The sequence below is a fragment of the Engystomops pustulosus genome, chromosome 6 (genome assembly GCF_040894005.1).
Source record: "Engystomops pustulosus chromosome 6, aEngPut4.maternal, whole genome shotgun sequence".
NCBI lineage: Eukaryota > Metazoa > Chordata > Amphibia > Anura > Leptodactylidae > Engystomops > Engystomops pustulosus.
Window position 1 is genome coordinate 149,214,362 of NC_092416.1, and position 23,520 is coordinate 149,237,881.

General features: G+C 43.5%; 1 protein-coding gene across 1 annotated transcript in view; it reads left to right on the forward strand.

Moving 5' to 3' along the window:
• Window positions 1–23,520, forward strand: part of CNTNAP1 (contactin associated protein 1) — a 65,351-nt gene that overhangs the window by 27,124 nt on the left and 14,707 nt on the right. Inside the window, exons 8-20 of the mRNA XM_072111744.1 lie at window positions 430–691; window positions 2,185–2,334; window positions 10,824–10,995; window positions 11,256–11,362; window positions 13,632–13,751; window positions 14,539–14,742; window positions 16,648–16,804; window positions 17,337–17,464; window positions 17,594–17,767; window positions 18,763–18,981; window positions 19,424–19,663; window positions 20,160–20,387; window positions 22,806–22,936. Coding sequence (XP_071967845.1) covers window positions 430–691; window positions 2,185–2,334; window positions 10,824–10,995; window positions 11,256–11,362; window positions 13,632–13,751; window positions 14,539–14,742; window positions 16,648–16,804; window positions 17,337–17,464; window positions 17,594–17,767; window positions 18,763–18,981; window positions 19,424–19,663; window positions 20,160–20,387; window positions 22,806–22,936 — 2,292 coding nt within the window. The remainder of the gene's footprint in view (window positions 1–429; window positions 692–2,184; window positions 2,335–10,823; window positions 10,996–11,255; window positions 11,363–13,631; window positions 13,752–14,538; window positions 14,743–16,647; window positions 16,805–17,336; window positions 17,465–17,593; window positions 17,768–18,762; window positions 18,982–19,423; window positions 19,664–20,159; window positions 20,388–22,805; window positions 22,937–23,520) is intronic.

Below are 23,520 nucleotides of genomic sequence, written 5' to 3' on the forward strand. Positions count from 1 at the left end.
CTGCCTCCAGGAATAGGTGGACATAAAGATAATACTAGTAGGGTTCAGGTTTGGTTCAACCACTGAGACTCCTCTTGTGTAGGGATGAGTGGACCTGAACATTAAGTTTGCGTCAGTGGTTCAGGTGTGTCCCACATGACCCAAACCTATTGCAGGACACCCCAGGCCAATCACAGCCATGGCTAGTAGGTAGGGGCGTTAATTTTGCTGGAGGGGCTGCACATCTGCCAATATCAGGGTTACACTGGTCACACCCGAACTATAAGTTCGGTCTGTTCATCTCTACTCTTGAGTTCTCAAGCGCATGTTCATTGTGGCTGGAGAAGCAGAGGACCCGATATGTGTGTTGATAATCTCTATACAATGTTGCAGAATATGTTGGCAATATAAAAAATTAATACAATGAAAATTATCTGGATCACTTCACAGGGCAGGGTTCGTTTCTCATGTATTGAGATGCCCTATGTTCCTGTCACATTTGCTGGTATAAACAACTATCTAATGGTTCCGGGAGTTCCTGCCAATCTGAAAGTGATGGTGAGCTTTAAATTTCGGACATGGGACACCATTGGTCTTCTGATGTTCACCAACTTTGCTGGTTCTATGGGATCATTGGAAATGGCTCTAAGCGAAGGTCAAATCAATGTGACCATTTCCCAGCCACACAGAAAGAAGCTGGTGTTTGCTGCTGGTAAGTAGTACATCTAATATTTCTATATTAAATTTCTATATTTTTTTTTCTAACATCTATATTCCTTTACTATTTAGCAACGATCCCATTTTATTTTATATATAAAAAACTTTGAGCCCAATATTAAAACTTTTGATCCCATTAATATTGGCCACCAATACTAGTGTAGCTTTTGTTTCCAGTAAAAAAAAGAAGAATCTCTCAGTGTTATAGGGGTCAGGTGCTTTTAAAAGACACTTCCCCCATAAAACCACGTTCACACTTTGTACTTTATATGCAAATTCAAGCTGGGAGAAGTTACACCCAAACACAGTTAAGAACTAAATGCTTGTATTTGGAAACTGGCAATGAATGATTTGTTGCTAAACAAGTCAGAAAATCTGCTGCTAGTTCCGAAACGCAAGCGTTTAGGTCTGTGTTTAGCAGCAAATCCCCCCAATGTGCTTGAATTGCATTTTAGAATTCAATTCATATGGGGCACATTTACTTACCCGGTCCATTCACAATCCCGCGGCGCGTTGTCCGACGTGGATTCGCGTCTGGCCCGGATTCACTAATACGCCCGATATGCAGTAGGTGTCGCTGCTGCGCCGAGGTCCGCCAGAGTTCACCTTCTTCTTCCCGGTGCATGTAAGTGAATCCGTCAGGTTTTCTCACGGCCACACCCCCGATTTCCGTTGCATGCAAGCCGGCACCTATGCGACAGGGAAAAAACTGCGCAAAACGGTAAAATTCAGGAAACCTGGCGATTCGGCCCCTTAGTAAATGAGACCCAATGGGGCATATTTATCAGGACCTCTGCGCACCGCCAGTGGCACAGAGGCCCTGAAATAATCGCAAATGCTAGCTTATTGCTAGCTTTTGCGATTATTTTCCCCAATCCGCCACCTTCACGCCAGTGGGGCGTGAAGGGGCGTGAAGGGGGGGCGCGGCCGGCCGAGGGGGGGGGGGTGTCCGGACGGGAGTGGGCCGGCGCGGGGCGTTACTGTCCCCGCGCCTGCGCACTCGCTGCAGCCGGCGCCTTTTCATACGTGAGAAGTTGCCGGCTGCGTTTTTTTTCTATGCCAGGCCCTGCCTGGCGTAGGATAAACGCTGCGCTGCTGGCAGCCCGATACATCAAGAGGCAGATTTTGCAGCGGCGGGGCGATCATACGCTGGCGCACGAGCACCAGCGTATGATAAATATCCCCCAATGTGTGAAAACTGCTGTGCTCAACCAGGGACATTCAGGTAATTGCCAGAGATTACAAGACAAGGCAAACTTGCTGCCGTCTGTGAAAACTCAGGACAATCCTGGCAATTACGTGGGACTGCTGGCAAGTCCACATGGTTGAACAGTTAGGGCTGGTCAGGAATTCCAATTTCCGGCCTCTTGTAAGCAGGCCACTTCAAGCCTAGCAATATGAATCTTTATAGAATTTATGGATTTCTGTATAGTTGATTCCACAGCTCAGCAGATGCATCAAAGTTTGTAAATATGATTTTTCTTTCAGGCTACCGGCTAAATGATGGCTTCTGGCACTCTGTGTCCTTGGTGGCCAGGGAGAACTCCGCTGTGGTTATAATTGATGAAGATGAAGGCGCACAGTTCAAAATCAACTACCAGTTCCAGCTTCGGTCAGGAGATACTTATTATTTTGGAGGTACACATTCCTTGACTCAATAGAAGTCAATCAGTAGTAGAGTTAAAAATTTAAATAAGTAGAACGAACAGCTTAATATATGCATATCCAAAGTACACTGAGCAAAATCCATTAAGCGACATACAAAATCAATCAGGTAATAACTACTGCTCCTTCTGCAAAAAACAACCTCACACAGCTTTAATGGTGGACATCTTATTTACTTCTCTCCTTACTTCCAGCGCAATCCACCACCTGTCTCTACCTTTAGACAGAGGCTGCAACAGCAATGTACCTAACCGTGTGATTGAGGGGTTTTTTTTTGTTTTTTTTTCCTTAATTTACAAGTGAAACATCTTAACGAAACAGGTGTAACAATGACAGTTCATGACCGTCATTGGGGCAAATTTACAAAGCTCCGTGCGCCAGTTTTCTGTCGGACTTTGCATGTTCTTTTCAGTCCAAACTGCTTGCACAGGTACATAAGAAGTGTCTACACCACATATGTCTTGCACACAACTAATTTGTCTCGTGGCTGCATTATACCTGACACAAATTTCTGCATGTAAAAGGGCATTTCGGTGAATATTCACACCGTGTGACACATGGGTGTTTATGGAGTCTGGAGCCCCTCATGCTCATTTGCATACAGTCATTCATCCTGGTGGTAGATACCCTTTAAGTAATTGATGTTGCAAAAATGTTGCAAACGTCACAAAACTTTCTTCAGTTTACATTGGTAAATCTCTGACAATCAGGAATACAGTTTTACTGTTTTTTAGATGGAAAAAGCTTGAGAGACATCGGGGGACATTTACTAAGGGCCCGATTCGCGTTTTTGCGACAGGTTAACCGAATTTTTCCGTTTTGCGCCGATTTTCCCTGTATTGCCCCGGGGTTTCGCGTGGCCGTGAAAAAACCCGACGTATTTGGAAAAAACGCTGCATTTAAAAAAAAAAGTGTCGCTCGACACGTGCTTTCCTTCATCCAGGATGGCTCGTGAACTCCAGTGCGTTCCGATGCTCTTCAGCGCAGCAGCGACACCTGGTAGACGTCGGAGGAACTGCCTTAGTGAATCCCGGCCAGACCCGAATCCACCACAGAAAACGCGCCACTGGATCACGAATGGACCGGGTAAGTAAATCTGCCCCATCATCTTTAAGCATGCGTTTTTGAAAACGCAAGCGGTTTTGACCAGTTTGAATTAAGACAATTGGTCAAACCTGTCAAAAACACATGCATTTTCAAAAATTGCATGCGTTTTTCAAAAACACATGCGTTTTTTAACACATGCATTTTTTACCGTCAGAAAACGCACTAACTAAAAACGGCCCAAAAACGGACTAAAAACGCCATGTGTGTCACCACCCTCTATCAGTTTTATGTTGTTTTATGTGTAGTTTCTTACTTTATTACAGTGAAAGTGAAGACAATTTCAAGATCAAATTCTCACTAAGTGCTGTCACTGATTATTAGACGTGCAGGGTCTGTGTCACTAGTTACAGTCACATATTATCAGACATGCAGGGTCTATCTCACTAGCAGCAGTCACCTATAGTAAGACTTGCAGGGTCTGTGTCACCAGTAACAGTCACATATTATGAGACATGCAAGGTCTATCACACTAGCAGCAGTCACTTCATTTTAAAAGTGTAGAATAACTTACTGGGAACACATCTGTCTGTGAAGACATCTGAAAAGATTCTGAGGAAAGATCCTGTCTAAGGCCATACTGTAGTAAGGCGGGCATACATCGGCACCGGGGAGAGGAGGAGGGGGAGAGCCCTGCTCACCACCGCCCCTCCCCATAAAAATAAAAAGCACACGGTGCCATATTCCATAGAAAGATATGTGCTGCACCATACCGCTCCCATTGAACTGTATGGGGGACATATATACACCGGCCATATATACGCCCCCCCCCCCCATACGTTCATGTGAATGCAGCTTAAGTTGAACTATTGCCCAAAGAGTGATTACATATAATAAAGATTGATTTGTTTGTTTCATGGACAAGCTGCTGGTGCATTTCATGTCTGAACACTTCCCCAGGGAAGGGACTCCAAATATCTTATTTAGATATGATGCAAGGAGTAACTGCCTACCAATGGGGGACAGGACTTTAATTATGCTTTCAGTCTAGTTCTGTAGTAGTTGATACATGGCATTTGCATCATGTTTACAAACACAATGGGGCAGATTTACTTACCCGGTCCAGTCGCGATCCAGCGGCGCGTTCTCCGGCGCTGATTAGGGTTCTGCTGGGATTCACCAAGGTCATGCGCCCGATGTCCACTAGGTGTCGCTGCTGCGCTGAAGTCCGCCGGAGTTCACCAGAGTTCACCTCCTACGTCTCGGTGTATTTGAGTGCTATTCTTGCAACACAAATTCTTTTTTAAATTCCGCGTTTTTTCCGAATCCGTCAGGTTTTCCGACGACCACGCCCCCGATTTCTATCGCGTGAAAGCCAATGCGCCACAATCCGATCTTGTGCTTTAAAATCCGGGGGCAATTCGGCGCAAATCGGAAAAATTCCGGAAAAATGTGATTCGGACCCTTAGTAAATGTGCCCCATTGACCAGTGATCTCAACTGCGTTTCCAGTGAAACACGGGCAGTTGGCAACAAGCACTGTGTACTTTGTGCATTTCAGTGTTTGTATTGCATTTGTGCAAATGCCAAGTTTGAACACATCCTAAGTAAAGTAACCTCAGAAAACCTGATTGTAGAAACACCCCCTTTTTGGTAAATGATGAGCATGTTCTCCTGCATTAAGAGTTATTGGCAAAGTAATGATTAATACATGAATGAGGAGACAGAGTGCACATTACATTTTACTTACGAAATATCAGATTGTGGTATTTGACCTTTATCTTTTAATAAAATCCTGATGGGTTTTTTTTTATCTCCCTCGGTCAGAAGTGCTTCTATTCACCGGCTTTTCACTAGACCTGTGACAGACATTTCTCGCAGTTGCATTACGGATGTGAAATCTGCTGTCTAGTTTCATCTACGCAATGATTTGGCATCTTGTTAGTATGCAGCGTGCAGTCTCACTAAGTGTGGTGTCAGTATATTACTCATTAAGTGAATTATTTCAGTATTAATACAAAAAAATCACAGAAACTTTGAAGGGTCTGGATGTGTCCACGTTTTGTTTTTTTCTTTATATTTGGGCACCACGGTGGCTTGGTGGTTAGCATTACAGCCTTGCAGCACTGGGGACCTGGGTAAACATCTGCAAAGAGTTTGTATGTTCTCTCCGTGTTTGCGTGGGTTTCCTCCAGGTCCTCTGGTTTCCTGCCACACTCCAAAACATACTGGTAGGTTGATTAGATTGTGAGCCCCATTTGGGACAGCTCTGTGCAGCGCTGCGTAATCTGTAGAGATGAGCGAGCACTAAAATGCTCGGGTACTCGTTATTCGAGACAAACTTTTCCCGATGCTCGAGTGCTCGTTTCGAGTAACGAGCCCCATTGAAGTCAATGGGAGACTCGAGCATTTTTCAAGGGGACCAAGGCTCTGCACAGGGAAGCTTGGCCAAACACCTGGGAACCTCAGAAAAGGATGGAAACACCACGGAAATGGACAGGAAACAGCAGGGGCAGCATGCATGGATGCCTCTGAGGCTGCTTAAACGCACCATTATGCCAAAATTATGGGCAACAGCATGGCCATGACAGAGTGACAGAATGAAGCTAGATAGCATGTAAAACATCCAATAATTGACCCTGACACTATAGGGGACGGCATGCAGAGGCAGCGGCAGCAGCGGCAGGCTAGAGAGTGGCATGGCGACATACCCTAAATGGACTCAGGCTTCAAACCAATGGGTGGCAGAGAGGAACCAAAGGAGGTGAGCAAGAAGCGCTCAAATAATATCGGTACATGATAAAAGTTTGCCAGTATATTTTGTGGATTACACAGCAGGGTGGCGACAAAGTTAACATGGAAGCCATGAAAACAACCCAAAATTCTGCCTGACACAGCTCGTTTGATAAGGGGACCATGTATGGAGGCAGTGAACTAGTAGTAGATTAAAGGTGCTGCAGTTAAAACTATGTTAGTTGGATCTTGGCATGGAGCTGGCGCTCCGCTGCCAGGCGAGCTTTCGCCAATCCAAGCCCCTGTCTCTAGGCTACTCCCCAAACAGCACTTCTAAGAATCTTTTGTATAAGATCAAGTGTAGTAGCGTTCTTATAAGTTTAGGTTATGGCGGGTGAGGGGAATGTAAACAGATGCGCAAGAAGCGCTGAAATAATATCGGTAAATGATAAAAGTTTGCCAGTATATTTTGTGGATTACACAGCAGGGTGGCGACAAAGTTAACATGGAAGCCATGAAAACAACCCAAAATTCTGCCTGACACAGCTCGTTTGATAAGGGGACCATGTATGGAGGCAGTGAACTAGTAGTAGATTAAAGGTGCTGCAGTTAAAACTATGTTAGTTGGATCTTGGCATGGAGCTGGCGCTCCGCTGCCAGGCGAGCTTTCGCCAATCCAAGCCCCTGTCTCTAGGCTACTCCCCAAACAGCACTTCTAAGAACCTTTTGTATAAGATCAAGTGTAGTAGCGTTCTTATAAGTTTGGGATATGGCGGGTGAGGGGAATGTAAACATCTGCGCAAGAAGCGCTGAAATAATATCCGTAAATGAAAAAAGTTTTCCAGTATATTTTGTGGCTTACACAGCACGGTGGCGACAAAGTTAACAAGTTTGATGTGGAATGCCCTGTAATAGCTCTTGGGCGGTGTGCCTTTTATCACCTAGGCTCAGCAGTTTGAGCACCGCCTGCTGTCGCTTAGCGACGGCACTGCTGCTGTGCCTAGAGCTACCGACTGATGGCGCCATGCCCACGGATGGTAATTCGGAGGAGGAGGAGGTGGAGGAGGGGTGGGAGGAGGAGGAGGCATAGTAGGCCTGAAACACCTGGACCGAGGTAGGCCCCGAAATCCTCGGCGTCGGCAGTATATGACCAGCCGCAGGGTCAGACTCGGTCCCAGCCTCCACCAAGTTAACCCAATGTGCCGTCAGCAATATATAGTGGCCCTGCCCGGCAGCACTCGTCCACGTGTCCGTGGTCAGGTGGACCTTGTCAGAAACGGCGTTGGTCAGGGCACGGATTATGTTGTCTGACACGTGCTGGTGCAGGGCTGGGACGGCACATCGGGAAAAGTAGTGGCGGCTGGGGACCGAATACCGAGGGGCGGCCGCCGCCATGAGGCTGCAAAAGGCCTCGGTCTCTACTAGCCTATAGGGCAGCATCTCCAGGCTTAGCAATCTGGAGATGTGCACATTAAGGGCTTGGGCGTGCGGGTGGGTTGCACTATATTTGCGTTTCCGCTCCAGCGTCTGGGGTATGGAGAGCTGAACGCTGGTGGATGCTGTGGAGGATCGTGGAGGCGACGATGGGGTTTTTGTGGCAGGGTCCTGGGCAGGGGGCTGACTATCAGCTGACACAGGGGAAGGAGCAGTGGTGTGCACGGCCGGAGGTGAACGCGCTTGTTGCCACTGAGTGGGGTGTTTAGCATTCATATGCCTGCGCATACTGGTGGTAGTTAAGCTAGTAGTGGTGGAACCCCTGCTGATCCTGGTTTGGCAAATGTGGCACACCACAGTCCGTCGGTCATCCGGTGTTTCCTTAAAGAACCTCCAGACTTCTGAAAATCTAGCCCTCGCCGCAGGAGCCCTCGCCACGGGAGCTTCACTAGTTGACACATTTGGCGCTGATGCACCAGCTCTGGCCCTGCCTCTCCGTCTGGCCCCACCACTGCCTCTTCCAACCTGTTCTGGTGGAGGACTCTCCTCCGTCTCAGAAGCACTGTGTTCACCCGGCCTCTCAACCCAGCTTGGGTCTGTCACCTCATCATCCTCCGAACCCTCAGTCTGCTCCCCCCTCGGACTTCCTGCCCTGACAACAACTTCACCACTGTCTGACAACCGTGTCTCCTCATCGTCGGACACCTCTTTACACACTTCTTCCAGTACGTCAACAAGGTCATCATCACCCACAGACTGCGACTGGTGGAAAACCTGGGCATCGGAAAATTGCTCATCAGCAACCGGACAAGTGGTTTGTGACTGTGGGAAGGGTCCAGAAAACAGTTTCTCAGAGTATGCCGGTTCAAATGGCAAATTTTGCTGGGAGGGGGCAGACTGGGGGGGAGGAGGCTGAGGTGCAGGAGCTGGAGGAGTGCCGATTTCGGTGACATGGGTGGACTGCGCGGAAGACTGACTGGTGGACAAATTGCTCGAAGCATTGTCGGCAATCCACGACATCACCTGTTCGCACTGTTCTGGCCTCAACAGTGCTCTACCACGAGTCCCAGTAACTTCAGACATGAACCTAGGGAGTGTAGCTCTGCGGCGTTCCCCTGCTCCCTCATAAGCAGGTGGTGTCTCACCCCGCCCAGGACCACGGCCTCTGACCCCTGCAGTAGTTGGACGCCCACGTCCCCGCCCTCGTCCTCTACCCCTAGCCCTCGGGTTAAACATTTTGAAAATGAGAGTTATAACTTAAATTTTTTTTTAACTTTTTTTTGTGTTTTTTTTTTTTGTGTGTTTTTTAGTTTTTAAAACCAAACGATGCTATCCTATTGCTATGGCTATTTTCTAGCCAAGTATTAAAGCACACTACTATGCCAGATGAGATGACGCTGAGTTATGAAAAAAATAAACGTAAAATAAAAAAGGAAATGGCAGACTGTGCCTAATTGAAATCAAACCCCTAATAAATTTTCCCACTTTGGTGTTTGAGGTGGATATGCGTGTCACTAAGAGCTAAACACAACGGTAGCAAGTCCCCCTGCTAATTCCTCACAATATGGTACTAGCTGCACTACTAGTGCCAGCAAGCCCAGCCACAAGCAAATAAAAAAAAAAATATAACGTTATGGTAGCCCTAAGAAGGGCTGTTGGGTTGTTGTATAATCACTCCTGCCTAACAGTAAGCTAATAGAACACCCTAACGCTTTCCCTGACCAGCAGCAGCTCTCTCCCTAGCGGCATCCAGACACAGAATGATCCGAGCAGCGCGGGCAGCGGCTAGTCTATCCCAGGGTCACCTGATCTGGCCAGCCAACCACTGCTATCGACGTGTAAGGGTACCACGTCATGCTGGGTGGAGTGCAGAGTCTCCTGGCTTGTGATTGGCTCTGTTTCTGGCCGCCAAAAAGCAAAACGGCGGGAGCTGCCATTTTCTCGAGCGGGCGAAATACTCGTCCGAGCAACGAGCAGTTACGAGTACACTAATGCTCGATCGAGCATCAAGCTCGGACGAGTATGTTCGCTCATCTCTAGTAATCTGTGCGTGCTATATAAAGAATTATTATTAATATATTGTTCCAAACAGCAGGCATTTTAAATCCTGATGCTACTTGTTGTACAGTGCGGGGTAAGTCATTGATAAAGTGTTTGGTGCCAGAGTCTGTGGATTGTAAGGGCATTTTCAGGGTTGGATTGGCCCACCATACCAGCAGAGGATCCTCTGGAGAACCCAGGCTCTAGCACCACAGAGGTCAAGCAATCAAATTTGGTGTTTAGTAGGCTTATTTCTCCGAGTGCAGTTATGGCAAACCTTTTATATACCGAGTGCCCAAACTAGAAGCAAAACGTATTTATTGTAAAGTGGCAACATGGAAATTTAAGCAGTAGCTTATTTGTAACTGCTCTGTCTCAGCCCTGAGTATGCCAATAAGTTAAAAAATTAAAATTTTCTTTGTAGCATCCATCCTGGATGACAGGAAGAAATGAGGGTATCACAGTAGATAACCAGCCCTGTCCACACCTTCTCACTCACCCTGCAGGCTCAGACAACCAAGAATGTGTTGTGGCTGGGACTGCAGGAGGAGGCCTGAGTGGCGTTTGTGGCAATGCCCAAGTGACTGAAGAATGGTGTGTCCCCAATAAGGGTGCACCCACATGTGGTGTCTGTATTGCATTTACAAACGCAATGAAAACACCTGGGGGCAGAGCTCAGGCTGATCACATATATGTTTCCATTGAAGAGCATGTGATCTGTAAGCATTTACAGATCACATGCTCTTGCATTTAAATGTCTTACATTTAAACATCCTAAAACACCCCGGGGGGCGTTTGCATTGCTTTTCTATGGCATTGAGGGCGAGGTGACTGCCTGGGCTGCAAATTATTGCGTGGCCCTATTCCTACCTGTCTTTGCCACTTGGTAGTCATTTTATACTATCATCAGCACGTGAGTGGAACACGCCAATGACACACCGGCCACAAGCAATGTTCTTGTACAGGTAGGCTAAGACATAGCTGTAATTTTTGTAATGTGTTGCATTCTGAAGGGGATACAGCTTGTTGTATTTTTTGCCAAAATTACCAATCCATGTCTGCTTCATGTACAAGGAATCTCTTACACTATGTGAAGCATACATATATTGTTTCATTGAATATTATTGAAACAGATAATCAAGAAACAAAACTCCTAATTTTTTTCAAAATTCTAGATATTATTTCACTACCAATATTATTCTCTTCTCCCAGGTTGTCCCAAACCAGCGGCGGGCTCTGGCTGCTATTCCAACCAAACAGCATTTCATGGCTGCATGCAACTGATAAATGTGGACGGCCAGCCGGTGGACTTTCATCGTATGCAGCTGGGGTGGCTGGGGAGGTTCTCAGAAGTCATGTTTAATGTCTGTGCAATTGCTGACAGGTAGTTAGAACTTATTGCTGGATTTTGGGATAAACAACAGTTTTATTTTTGCTGCACTCTTGGTGACTATTCACACAATCATCAAAGGTTCAGTGAAAATCAAGGACAGCATGCGTTCTGTACTGATTTTCAGACACACCATAAAGTAGGAGTTTTTGATGTGAAAAATTGATTACCCATTGATTACATACATACAATTTCTTACATAAAATATTGATATGTGTCAAATTTATTTATCTATTGGGTCTTGTCAACTACAGATGCAGGCCAAATCTATGTGAACATGGGGGGAGATGCTACCAATCCTGGGATGACTTTTTCTGCTACTGTGACATGACTGGTTACAAAGGAGAAACCTGCCATAAACGTGAGTTCCCATCTTATATCTATATTCAGGAATCTATCCAAATCTCCTCAATTACCAGAGTATTGGTAAATCACAACCACTGAAATCTGAACTAGCCTCACATTTCTAAGGCTACATTTACACGACCATTGGGGGACGTATATACAGCAGCCGTATATATATGTCCCCGATGGGCCAACTATGGGCGCACAGAATGCTACGGAGCGGTGCTGCAACGTACCGCTCCATTCCCTGGGAAAATAGCCTAAATCTGTTTCATTTACAGAAAAGTTTCTTGACTTGCCATTCAGTTACTTAGGGGGTTATTACTCAGTGGTTTTCCTGGGCTTTTTTGGTTTAAAAAAGTCTCAAAGTAGTTACATTGAGGCTTTTTGAGACTTGTCCCTGCTAAAAAGTCTCACAGGACTATTTCCACCTCTCGTATTAATCTGATGTACTCGCAGTAGTTCTACGTTTACAACACCGTGCAAAGCCAGAGTCATGACTTGTGACAAGCTTTATAGTCACTCCAGTCCCCTGCTGAGACTCTTTAAGCATTTTGAGACTTTAAAAAAAATCCCAGACAGAAAATAGACCATAAGAACATTTATTAAAGGGCCACTTTAATAAATGTGATGGTCGCCGGAGCTCCAAAAATAGACATAGAACTGACCCAAGGAGCTGATCTTATAATAAATAACCCCTATAGATCCTATGTATATAGGACAGTGGATAAATGGATGGAGAAGGTAGGGGTTCCTGAAGAACAGTTATGGTCCAATACGTGTGGGGTTATTAGTAGAGTTAAAAACCCATCTTATTGTTTGGCTCAGTGATCTATTTTACAGAAAATATATTTTACACCCCAAATAAAAGCTAAGTTTTCCAAGTCTGATGGTGTGTGTAGCCCTGGAGCAGATGTAGCCCATACATTTGGTAGATGTAACTGATGTAACTGATATGGAGAAATGTTGTCATCCTTCTCTTTAGCCCAATCTTTAGTTATGTTGTTATGTTTTTTGGGAATTTGGGAAGGGGATAATGGATAATGGATAATTAATAGATTATTAGATTCTCTATAGTTAAAAAGTGGATAGCTAAGGAGGCCCGGACTAATCAGATTTGGGGGAAAATAATTAATTCCACTTGGCAGAGGGATTTGCTAAAGTTAAAAAGTGTGAATCCGAATCTCACCAACCCCACTCATCAAAAAATGGCGCATTTGGATTAAGGTTCTCCTATGAATTAGAGACTTTTAGAGGCCGTAGGTGGAGGAGAAGTTGGTGGTAGAGCGAGGAGGAATTCTGTTTGTTTGTGGGGGTGGGGGTAGAGTTATGAAAAAAGCATCAATTAATAATCTAGTACTGCTGAGATCCAAAATTCCAATTTGACTTCCACGGTTACAGAATGTTTTAAAATGATTACTGCGTGATTTTTGGGTGGTATAGATATATATCAAGATTGTTTCCACTTTTGGATTCATTGCTTGTTATCTTATACTAATTAAAATAAAATATGTTTAAAAATTTAAAAGAGCCGGAAGGCTGAAGCAGGCTCAAATGGTCTTAGCCCCACCAACATTACCCTTTCTTATCTCTGCAGTGAGGAACCAAATTGGTTTGAGACCCAAGATATCAGCTACATAAAAGTATCTGGACAGATTAGGGATCCAACAGGACCTGACAGGTTCTCTTTAGTAGGTCTAAGTACTTTATAATTTGGAAATTTAGTATATAGCAGTTTAAAGGAAATCTACCATTTGATTTGATGCAGTATGAAGCAAACATACCTTGAGAATGCTGTAGTTACACTGATGCAAGATCATATATTGGTTAATCCCTAGTGGTTTTGCTGAAAAAGCAATTATAACATTCAGGACATTGGGAAAGCTGGTGTGCATGACTGCACAAGTTACACTAGGCTTGTATTACACACAGGGCTTAGTCCAGACAGGACTAATCAAGCTGAGATGGATCACTCATACACAGCAGCTGGTGGATGGTGCAGCAATTGATTATTCTGCCTTCAGGCAGAACCCGGTGATTTACATCATCCTCTCCTGCAGTGAATAACCCACGTGCTAGGAGAAGCGCTGAACCAGCCACAGTAGCTATCCCCATATCCGTCGACTGCACTACAAGGTAGTGTTGTGGGTTTCTGGGTGAGAGATGTGATGAAAGGTTCCCTTTAAGTTCCACCAAAGAGTATTTTTTATTTAGTTTTTAATATTAGATTTTTGTTAAATTTTTTTTTTTTACCTACAAATAATCTATTATTTTTTGGTTTTTAGCTCTGTTTAAGGAAAACTGTGACGCCTACCGAGTCAGTGGAAAGTACTCTGGCAATTACACTGTGGATCCTGATGGCAGTGGCCCTTTAAAGCCTTTTTCAGTCTACTGTGACATATCTGGTAATGTAATCACAACAACTGGCACCATTCAAGTAGTATCGGAAAATGTTCTGGGAAAATTTGCTGCCATTTTTCTGCCATATAGGAACAGATTTACTGTGAGTCTAGCTGAGTATTGCCAGGGGACAGTAATTCCTTTCTTTAGAGAATACCACCTCCCCTGATGTGTCTCTTTTGAGAAATACTAGCATCGCCCAGATTATAATTGTAGTGGAACATGTGTAATTTATTTTAGAATAGGATTAATTTATTAACAACTGGATATTGCTAATTACTTGAGATTGCTTTTTAAGTTCGGGTAAGGGGTTCAGGTACAGCCTGTGCATGCCAGACAAATTGCGGGATTGGTGGCCATGCAGCTAATCTGGCAAATGAATGGCCCGACCTACTCGTAGTTGCTGCGATTGGCTAGGCGGGACAAAAAATATATACTCTGTAACCCGGGGCGACACCATATGTCTGCGTCATGCAGGTTGCACTCGGACCTGAATATAAAGTTTGGGTCCGCTCATCTCTATTCAGCAACACTCTTTTCTTCATCCTCTCTCTCCTTGCACATTGATATAGGGCTGGGGTGGGATGGGGTGCGCTGGTATGGAGCAGCGAAGGCAGGGGTGCACCAACTGCTACATTTACATACATTTTATTAGTAATAACTATATATCTAGCCCAATAGGAGGTTTTAGTAGGGAGGGAACGGTCTTGATTGTCAATTACATGACAAAGTTATGTAGTGTGTTTGAAATCAAATTTAAATCACATAAATGTATTTTTTTTATTTTATCAGAGGAAAGAGCTTGGACCACTGTACAAAATGATCGGTACTATCGGACCAAAGTTGTCGGCTCCAGTCTTGACCAGCCGTTTATGGGGGAGGTAAATTACTGGAATGCATCGTGGGGGGAAGTGTCCTCACTGGCGAATGGATCTGAATACTGTGAACAGAGAATAGAATTCTCCTGCTACAGATCCAGACTGCTCAATGCTCCAAGTAAGCAACATCCACGCTATATACTAGAAACAGGAAAATTGATAAGACTAGACTGATAAGATTATTCTGACTTGCAAACAACTTTTAGGGAATTTTTGTTCACTTTAATTTTGGCCATAATGGAAACTGCAAAAAACCCATTGATATGAATGGCTGCTCTTTATTACTTAAAAGGATTATTTATTACTTTTTTATTGATCAATTATTCTCAAAGTCATATCCTCATGTTTAATATTTATTATATACCCACAAGATATATTTTAAAAGCATGGTAGATACATGATCATGGCCTACGCCTGGAACCGATACCTACACTCACCGGCCACTTTATTAGGTACACCATGCTAGTAACGGGTTGGACCCCCTTTTGCCTTCAGAGCTGCCTCAATTCTTCATGGCATAGATTCAACAAGGTGCTAAAAGCATTCATCAGAGATTTTGGTCCATATTGACATGATGGCATCACACAGTTGCCGCAGATTTGTCGGCTGCACATCCATGATGCGAATCTCCCGTTCCACCACATCCCAAAGATGCTCTATTGGATTGAGATCTGGTGACTGTGGAGGCCATTTGAGTACAGTGACCTCATTGTCATGTTCAAGAAACCAGTCTGAGATGATTCCAGCTTTATGACATGGCGCATTATCCTGCTCAAAGTAGCCATCAGATGTTGGGTACATTGTGGTCATAAAGGGATGGACATGGTCAGCAACAATACTCAGGTAGGCTGTGGCGTTGCAACGATGCTCAATTGGTACCAAGGGGCCCAAAGAGTGCCAAGAAAATATTCCCCACACCATGACACCACCACCACCAGCCTGAACCATTGATATAAGGCAGGATGGATCCATGCTTTCATGTTGTTGATGCCAAATTCTGACCCTACCATCCGAATGTAGCAGCAGAAATCGAGACTCATCAGACCAGGCAACGTTTTTCCAATCTTCTACTGTCCAATTTCGATGAGCTTGTGCAAATTGTAGCCTCAGTTTCCTGTTCTTAGCTGAAAGGAGTGGCACCCGGTGTGGTCTTCTGCTGCTGTACCCAATCTGCCTCAAAGTTCGACGTACTGTGCGTTCAGAGATGCTCTTCTGCCTACCTTGGTTGTAATGGGTGGCGATTTGAGTCACTGTTGCCTTTCTATCAGCTCGAACCAGTCTGCCCATTCTCCTCTGACCTCTGGCATCAACAAGGCATTTCCGCCCACAGAACTGCCGCTCACTGGATGTTTTTTCTTTTTCGGACCATTCTCTGTAAACCCTAGAGATGGTTGTGCGTGAAAATCCCAGTAGATCAGCAGTTTCTGAAATACTCAGACCAGCCCTTCTGGCACCAACAACCATGCCACGTTCAAAGGCACTCAAATCACCTTTCTTCCCCATACTGATGCTCGGTTTGAACTGCAGGAGATTGTCTTGACCATGTCTACATGCCTAAATGCACTGAGTTGCCTCCATGTGATTGGCTGATTAGAAATTAAGTGTTAACGAGCAGTTGGACAGGTGTACCTAATAAAGTGGCCAGTGAGTGTATATCAGGAATGGGGGTCAGCTTACCCTCTCTCTGTGACTTAGCTGAATAGAGAGTTATGCCATGAATGAGTGGCCACTCTACAAGTCTTAGGGCACAAAAAAATAGGCAAGCATAGAGAGCCTATTTTCAGTGCTCCAATAGACCAGAAATAATAGTGCCCACGTATGCTCTTGAGTTGGATTTCTCTGGATTCAGACTTTTTTCAAGAAACACATGATGCAGGGCACTAAATCATATGCTTAGATTATGTGCCATGAGTCACTTACACCGTCTATTTGGCTACAGAAAATTTTAGGAAGGAGGCACATAAAGACTAAGGAGACACACACTATAGTAGATTTTGATTACCACCATGTTCTGTTTTAACAGTGGGATTACCATACAGCTTCTGGATGGGACGGTATAATGAGAGACATTTTTACTGGGGTGGCTCTAACCCTGGTATTCAGAGATGTGCCTGTGGTATAGAAAAGAATTGCGCTGATCCGGCTTATTTCTGTAATTGTGATGCTGACCATCTTACATGGTACGTGAAAGGATAATTGACTGAAGTATTAAATGACATAACTTTGACCTACAGTCGGCCTTAATCTCCATAATGAGAACTCTTCCTTCCTGATAACTTTGACCTTAAACTTTTATGGGTATGTTAACAAAATTAAAAGACATGTCAAAAAAACCAAACATGTATTCTACCTGGAAGAGATATACCAAGGCTGTGACTACCATAGCAAAATACATGGGCATCATTGAGATGTGGATGTATTAGCCTTTCTAAATACTCTCTATGGTGTTCTATGGTTTCTTCTTTCTTCTTCATTTCCACTTTAAGCTTAACATTCTGGTTTTTGACTGTTCCCCTATGTCTACATTAGCTTGTTCTGACACTTTACCATCTCAATGCCAAGCCATGGTTCTTAAAACCACCTAGATGGGCAGTTCAACTACCATCCCTATAACAAATCATGGTTTCAACACCACCTAGATGGGCAGTTCAAATAACAACATTTTAGTAAGAAAAAAACCCCATTTTATAATACTTTTAAATGTTTTCTTAGGAGATATGACAAGGGCCTCCTGACATATCGAGATCATCTACCTGTGACCCAAGTCGTTGTGGGGGACACAAACCGGTCCAGCTCCGAGGCTTGGTTTTCAGTGGGACCTCTACGTTGTTATGGAGACAGTAAGAGTTGCATATTTCCCAATATTTCAAAAGACCTCTCATTGAAATTCATTGGATTTTGGGTAGATATTTTCACTGTCATCTATATTTAATGTTTGCTGACTGTGTTTCTATTTTATTTGATGGTAGGAAATACCTGGAACACAGTGACATTTATGAAACCTGCTAGCCTCATTTATCCAACCTTCCAGCCAGAACAGAGCATGGACGTCTCCTTCTACTTCAAGACTACTTCGTTGTCTGGGACATTTCTCGAAAACATGGCAAGTGACTTCCGCATCTTCATCAGGATTGAGCTGAATAGTGAGTTCTGCTCTTTTTCTGTATGACCAGGCAGGTTATATATGAAAAATATTATTTTTGCTTGTGTTACAACTTAAGATCAGACTTTTCTCTTTACTAAGAACCCTAGTTTAGAGAATTTGTTGAATGTCATAAAAAAAACAAGCATGACTTTGTAGCTCTGGATGGAGGGTGAGATTTTTGTAGCTTCTTAAAAATAATGGCCAGGGTGTAGAGTACAAACACGCCTGACATGACTCTCCTTTCATCCATGTAGTCAACGGAATGGGCCTGGGTCCAGCCGTCTAGAGGTGAGGGAATGGCGGCTACCGCACCTTTATTAGTATAGGGCAATGTGCCGTGTTCTCAGCAGGATAGGTACCTCACCTCTGGATGCTGTCAGTTTGCTGAATGTTTGCAAAAACTTCTCTCCGTGTCAAAGGTTTACCATGGCTGCCTTAGATCATTCCATATGCACCTCTACTGATCAATGTTTCTAAGAGTATGTTTACAAAATGTAATTAATACTTAGGTTTCTGGGTTTATTCCAAGTTAAAATCCATGTCAAATCTACATCAAATCCATATGCCATTGCATTCTATCCACAATGCCATGTATTTAATCCATGTGGAATTGAGGTTATCGACAAGGGACATGGAATTTATGGAGGTGAAAATCATGGAGGCTACCACAAAATCCAGGGGTCAGCTTTAGATTTCTGCTGCAGATTCCAACATTATTATGAGCTCAGCTCTGGACAGTAAAGGAAGCTCTGTGTACAATGTGTTTATGTAGGCACCTAGTTTTTTCGAGGTCCTGAATTATATAATTGTTTTTTGAGCAAAACCACTCGCATCAGGGATTAAACAGGATATGTTTCTGCATCAGTGTAGCTACAGCATTCTCAAGGTATGTTTGGTTCACAAAGCATAAAAACAAATGGTAGATTTCCTTTAAAGTGTTATGTGACTGAAACTGGGACAACTCACAGCTTGATGATTTCTTTTATACTCCAGCAACAAGAGATCTTGTGTTTATCTATGACATTGGGAACGGCCATGAAAACGTGACTGTGAAATACCCTTTTCCTCTAAATGATAATGAATGGCACGAGGTTAAAGCAGAAATGAACGTCAAGCTCGCACGTCTGAAGGTGGACAAGATGCCTTGGGTGATCCGCAACTTCCCCCTCCAGACATACCTCAATACTTCATATGATCGTCCCCTTTATGTAGGTGAGTTGACAGAGGTTATAAGTGGTATCATATGTGTAACCCTAAAAAGGTAGGTCCATGAGTGAAAATAGACTGCAGATTGCAAAGTTTTTGTTTCACATGTCCTTAAGCTGTGTCTAGTATGGAAGCTCAGCTTTTCAAGAGAATGGGATTGCAATGAGAGCTGCCATATTGCACACAACCCATAGAGATGTTATAATTTACCAGCCTGTGGCTCCCACCAAGCCTAAAATGACTGTGCTCTGCTGCCCCTGTAAATCAGAGCAAGATGGAGTGCACCGAACCTACACCCAAGGTGTACCAAAATGTTGATTTGTATATAAAGAAAAAAAAAGATTTCTATGCATTCAGGCAACTGATTTGCTCAATAGAATCACCTACATTGAAATATATTTAGTTTCTATATGACCTTGGAATTACCAGGACGTATTTTATGCACTAGGATCAGCAGACTACAGGATGAAACCTTACATTGGATGTCTTCGAGGACTTCGGATGAACGGTGTGACGCTCAATCTAGAAGGCAAGGCGAATGAAAGTATCGGAGTGAGGACCAACTGCACGGGTCACTGTGAGAGGCCGCTGATGGAGTGTCAGAACGGAGCCCGCTGTGTGGAGAGATACAGCCACTACACCTGTGACTGTAACGGAACGGGCTACGAAGGACCATTCTGCACCAGAGGTAATCTGTCACAGTGCTGTAGTGGTACAGCTTTACGTCACAGCTGAGCCAATACACGTACATGGACAATCGATCTCAAAGTAGAAGAACATATAGACATGTCCTGTTTGAGATGCGTGGTTCAAGATAAACAACACTGATGCCTATCATGCAATCATTGCACACACATTGAGAAAGTAAAAGGGATATTCTGGGATAGTGATATCAGTGATAAGTATATCCTTGGTAGGGTTCTGACAATCTGAACCCCAATCAGTTATGTAACCAGAGTTTGAAGCCCCTCACTCTAACCCAATATTGAGCCCCAGCAGAAGACAACTCAATCTGGAGGATACAGGGGTCTGTTTCCTGGGTCGCAAAGAAGGGTAAAGAATAATTTTATCTGGTGGACTTACATAATCCTATAAATGAGGTTCCCATTGAGATTGAAGCTTTATCATTATTTTGGGTCTGGAGCTTTTTTTAAATACACTGTTTTTTTCCTTTCATTTTACAGACATTGGTGCCTATTTTGAGGCAGGGGTTTGGCTACGTCACAATATCCTGTCGGCCAGTATGGTTGCAGCCAAGGAGTTTGCTAAAGTTGTGTCCCTTCCACTGTTTGTTAGCAACTTAACCCGTGAAGAAATTTCGTTTAGTTTCAGGACCACCTCTGCACCAGCCGTCTTACTGTACATCAGCTCCTTCTCATCAGATTATATAGCATTCCTGCTCAGGCCAGACGGTGAGTGATGCTTTGATACCAATTTTTCACTGTATTTAAAAATTTCAAAAATATGGTGGTAAGTCGTTTCAGATTAAATCCAATCAAAAGAGGGGGCACTGTCTCCGTCTGGAGAAATCAAGGTTTAATCGCCAGAGGCGTCAAGGCTTTTTTACTATGAGAACTGTGAATCTGTGGTATAGCCTGCCTCAGGTGCTGGTCACAGCAGAGATAGCAGAGAGCTTCAAGAAGGGTCTCGATGCCTTTTTACACCTAAATAACATTGATGACTATGTTATATAGAATTGTCTCCCCTAAATCCCTATCTCATGCAATCCCTTACCTACATTGGTTGAACTTGATGGACAAGTGTCTTTTTTCAACCATATAAACTATGATACTATGAAACTATGATACAAGTTGCTGCGTCTTTCCATCCCGTCTCCTAAAGGATACAATGAATACTGGTTAGATAGTGTCATAAGGAATGCCTCCATCTGACAGTATGGGGAGATTTATCATTAGGCGGCTCCTTGGGACAGTTCTCTGTCTGCTGTCTCTCCGCTGCCTGTCAGATTCATTGAAGTGGCTTTGGCCCTTTAATAAATGTTTGTATGCTCTACTTGCTGTCTGGTGCATAAGAAGTCCCAGCACATACACCAGCAGGGGACTGGAGTTGACTTTTTTTAAACAGTTGCAAGTCATGAGTCTGGCTTTGCACAGCCTGGCTCTAGCAGTAGTTCTTTGTTATAGTGCACTGGCGGAAATTGTCCTGTGCGACTATTTAGCAGTGAAAAGCAGTGACTTTTTGGAGACTTTTTTACACCACAAAAGACTTGCAAAACCAATTTTAAATAACCCTCTATATGTCTATGGATACACTCAGAGTATACACTGACAATATCTTAAAAAAAAAAAAAAGTTTTTGTATCAGGTAACAAGAGTATATCGAATGGGTGTCCAATGTGTGCTGGTCTATGGTTTATATTGTGTGTACAAAGTATATGATGCTTGTTTCTTATTGAATCTAATAAGGTAGAAGTGGATGCAATATGTATTAAGTAGTAGAAACCAGAAGTGAAACAATTACATATTGTGTATATTCTGTGCTGTGTGAGAACCAAGGTATAAAGTGTAACTGTAAAGCTATAGTGAATTTACCAAATTATTATATGTGAATCCCCCTTTGAAAACAAACAGTACGATGCCTACTTTGCGCTTCTCGCCATTTTCTTTCCAAAGTTATGTCCTTTTCTGTTCTAAAAGTGTTTGAATAAAAGATGAAGTGGGCGAAGACTAATATCTGTAAGTCTATGCCCTCAGGCTGGGGCCAGTTAGCTTGCCCACATATGCCATGATGCCTTGTGTTCTCTCTAAAAGTAATTTAGTATTAAATTCATTTTGTTTCCCACATGTAAATCCAGTGAACACTGCACAGCGCACATACAGGATGTATATGGTGACCAGCCTCGTAGCTTCCATCACATGGAGGAGCAGGGAACATGTAATAAATGGAAGAAATCATAAGTACATGAAGTTTATACCTGTGCTGTGTGAGCAATCAGGGTTAATAACTTATCTATACAGAGCTGATGCTGCCGATGACAAGGTGGGGGAAGAGAGCAGCATAAGGAGAGGAAAGAGATTAAGAAAGTTCTGTAGAATTACAGACTGGGATTGAGGGACTGATAGGTAACAGGGAGATCTTGTACCTCACTATTCTGTGCAGAAGACATCTGTATCCACTGTTTTGTACACTTTCAGCTCTGCTACATTCACTGTCACCTGACCTCCTCCTCTGTGAGCAGGGAGCAGCAGCTCCTCCCCTCCCTTCCCATGAAAACAACCAGAAACAATGTGTAAACAAGCTACGGACTCATTGGTTATTATCAGCACATGGAGAGGAAGCAGAGATTGCTGCACAGAGGCAATCTGAGGGGGATAGCAAAGAAACTACTGAATATAGGTAACAAAGATAATAGACAAAGTTGTTTTACATCCCAAGAGCTATTGATTTGTGGGAAAACCTTTACAGTTACTCTTTAATAGCTTCTCTTAGCCCTTCCATCTTTGAAACCGTATCTCTAAAACAACTCTACGAAATCACAGGAGAAATCCGCACAACCAGGAGACACCGCTAGTGCAGAGCCCGGCTAAACTGAGGAGGACAGCAAAGAAACTGCTGCATATAAGGGATCAAGATAATAGGCAAATTATTTTCTACATTTCAAGAGCTATTGATTTGTTAAAAGGAAAATATCAGAGTTGCACTTTAAGGACATCAATTTTCCTATAACCATAAAAATCATGTGGTTTTGTAAAGCTGAAAATCGCATTACACAAATAACTGCACATGTCCAGCCAAGAGTAAAGGTAAGGAAGGACTTGCATTATACAGATATATACATTGAAATTTCTGTGCCTCTATTATTATCACAGGTACACTGCAGCTAAATTACCAATTGCGGAGCAACACTCAAAATGTCTTCCAACTCAGCAAGAAAAACATGACAGATGGCAGACCTCACAGGGTTAATGTCACCAGAGATTACCGAACGCTTTACTATCAGGTAATGTGAAGCTTCAAGGTTTCTCTTAAATTTTCTACATGTTGTATAGTAGAACTTACCCTAGTACCATGTTGTATTGGTCACTCAGCAATGAACTTATTATTATTTAGTCAATCATCAATTACCTGCAGCTTCCAATTTTAAGAACACATTTGCATTTATATACATGTATACAGTGCATGTACATTCTGGTTCATGTTCAAGGTTTTTTTTTTTAATTATTTTAAAAGGTTTTGTTGATGCAGACATTTGGTGATCAGCTGAATATTTTGTTACTTTTACATAATCTTTTATTGTTGAGTTTTAACGGAAATCTACCATAGGGAATCTACTTTCTGAGATATTCCCCATCCAGGCAGCAGCATTGGAGATTCTGCATTCAGGGATGCAGCCGCTGCAGAAATAAAGTTTAATGATGGAATAGGCAAATTAATTTTATGGCTACTGGGGGCGTGGAGTTGCCGGAGACAGCTCCAGGGACGAAGGCTACTACATGCCCCCAGTAGTAGCCTTCATAATTATGAACCTTCATAATTCCTCTATGGCCCTTCTCCTCTGCGCAAGCAGAACACAAATAAAATATT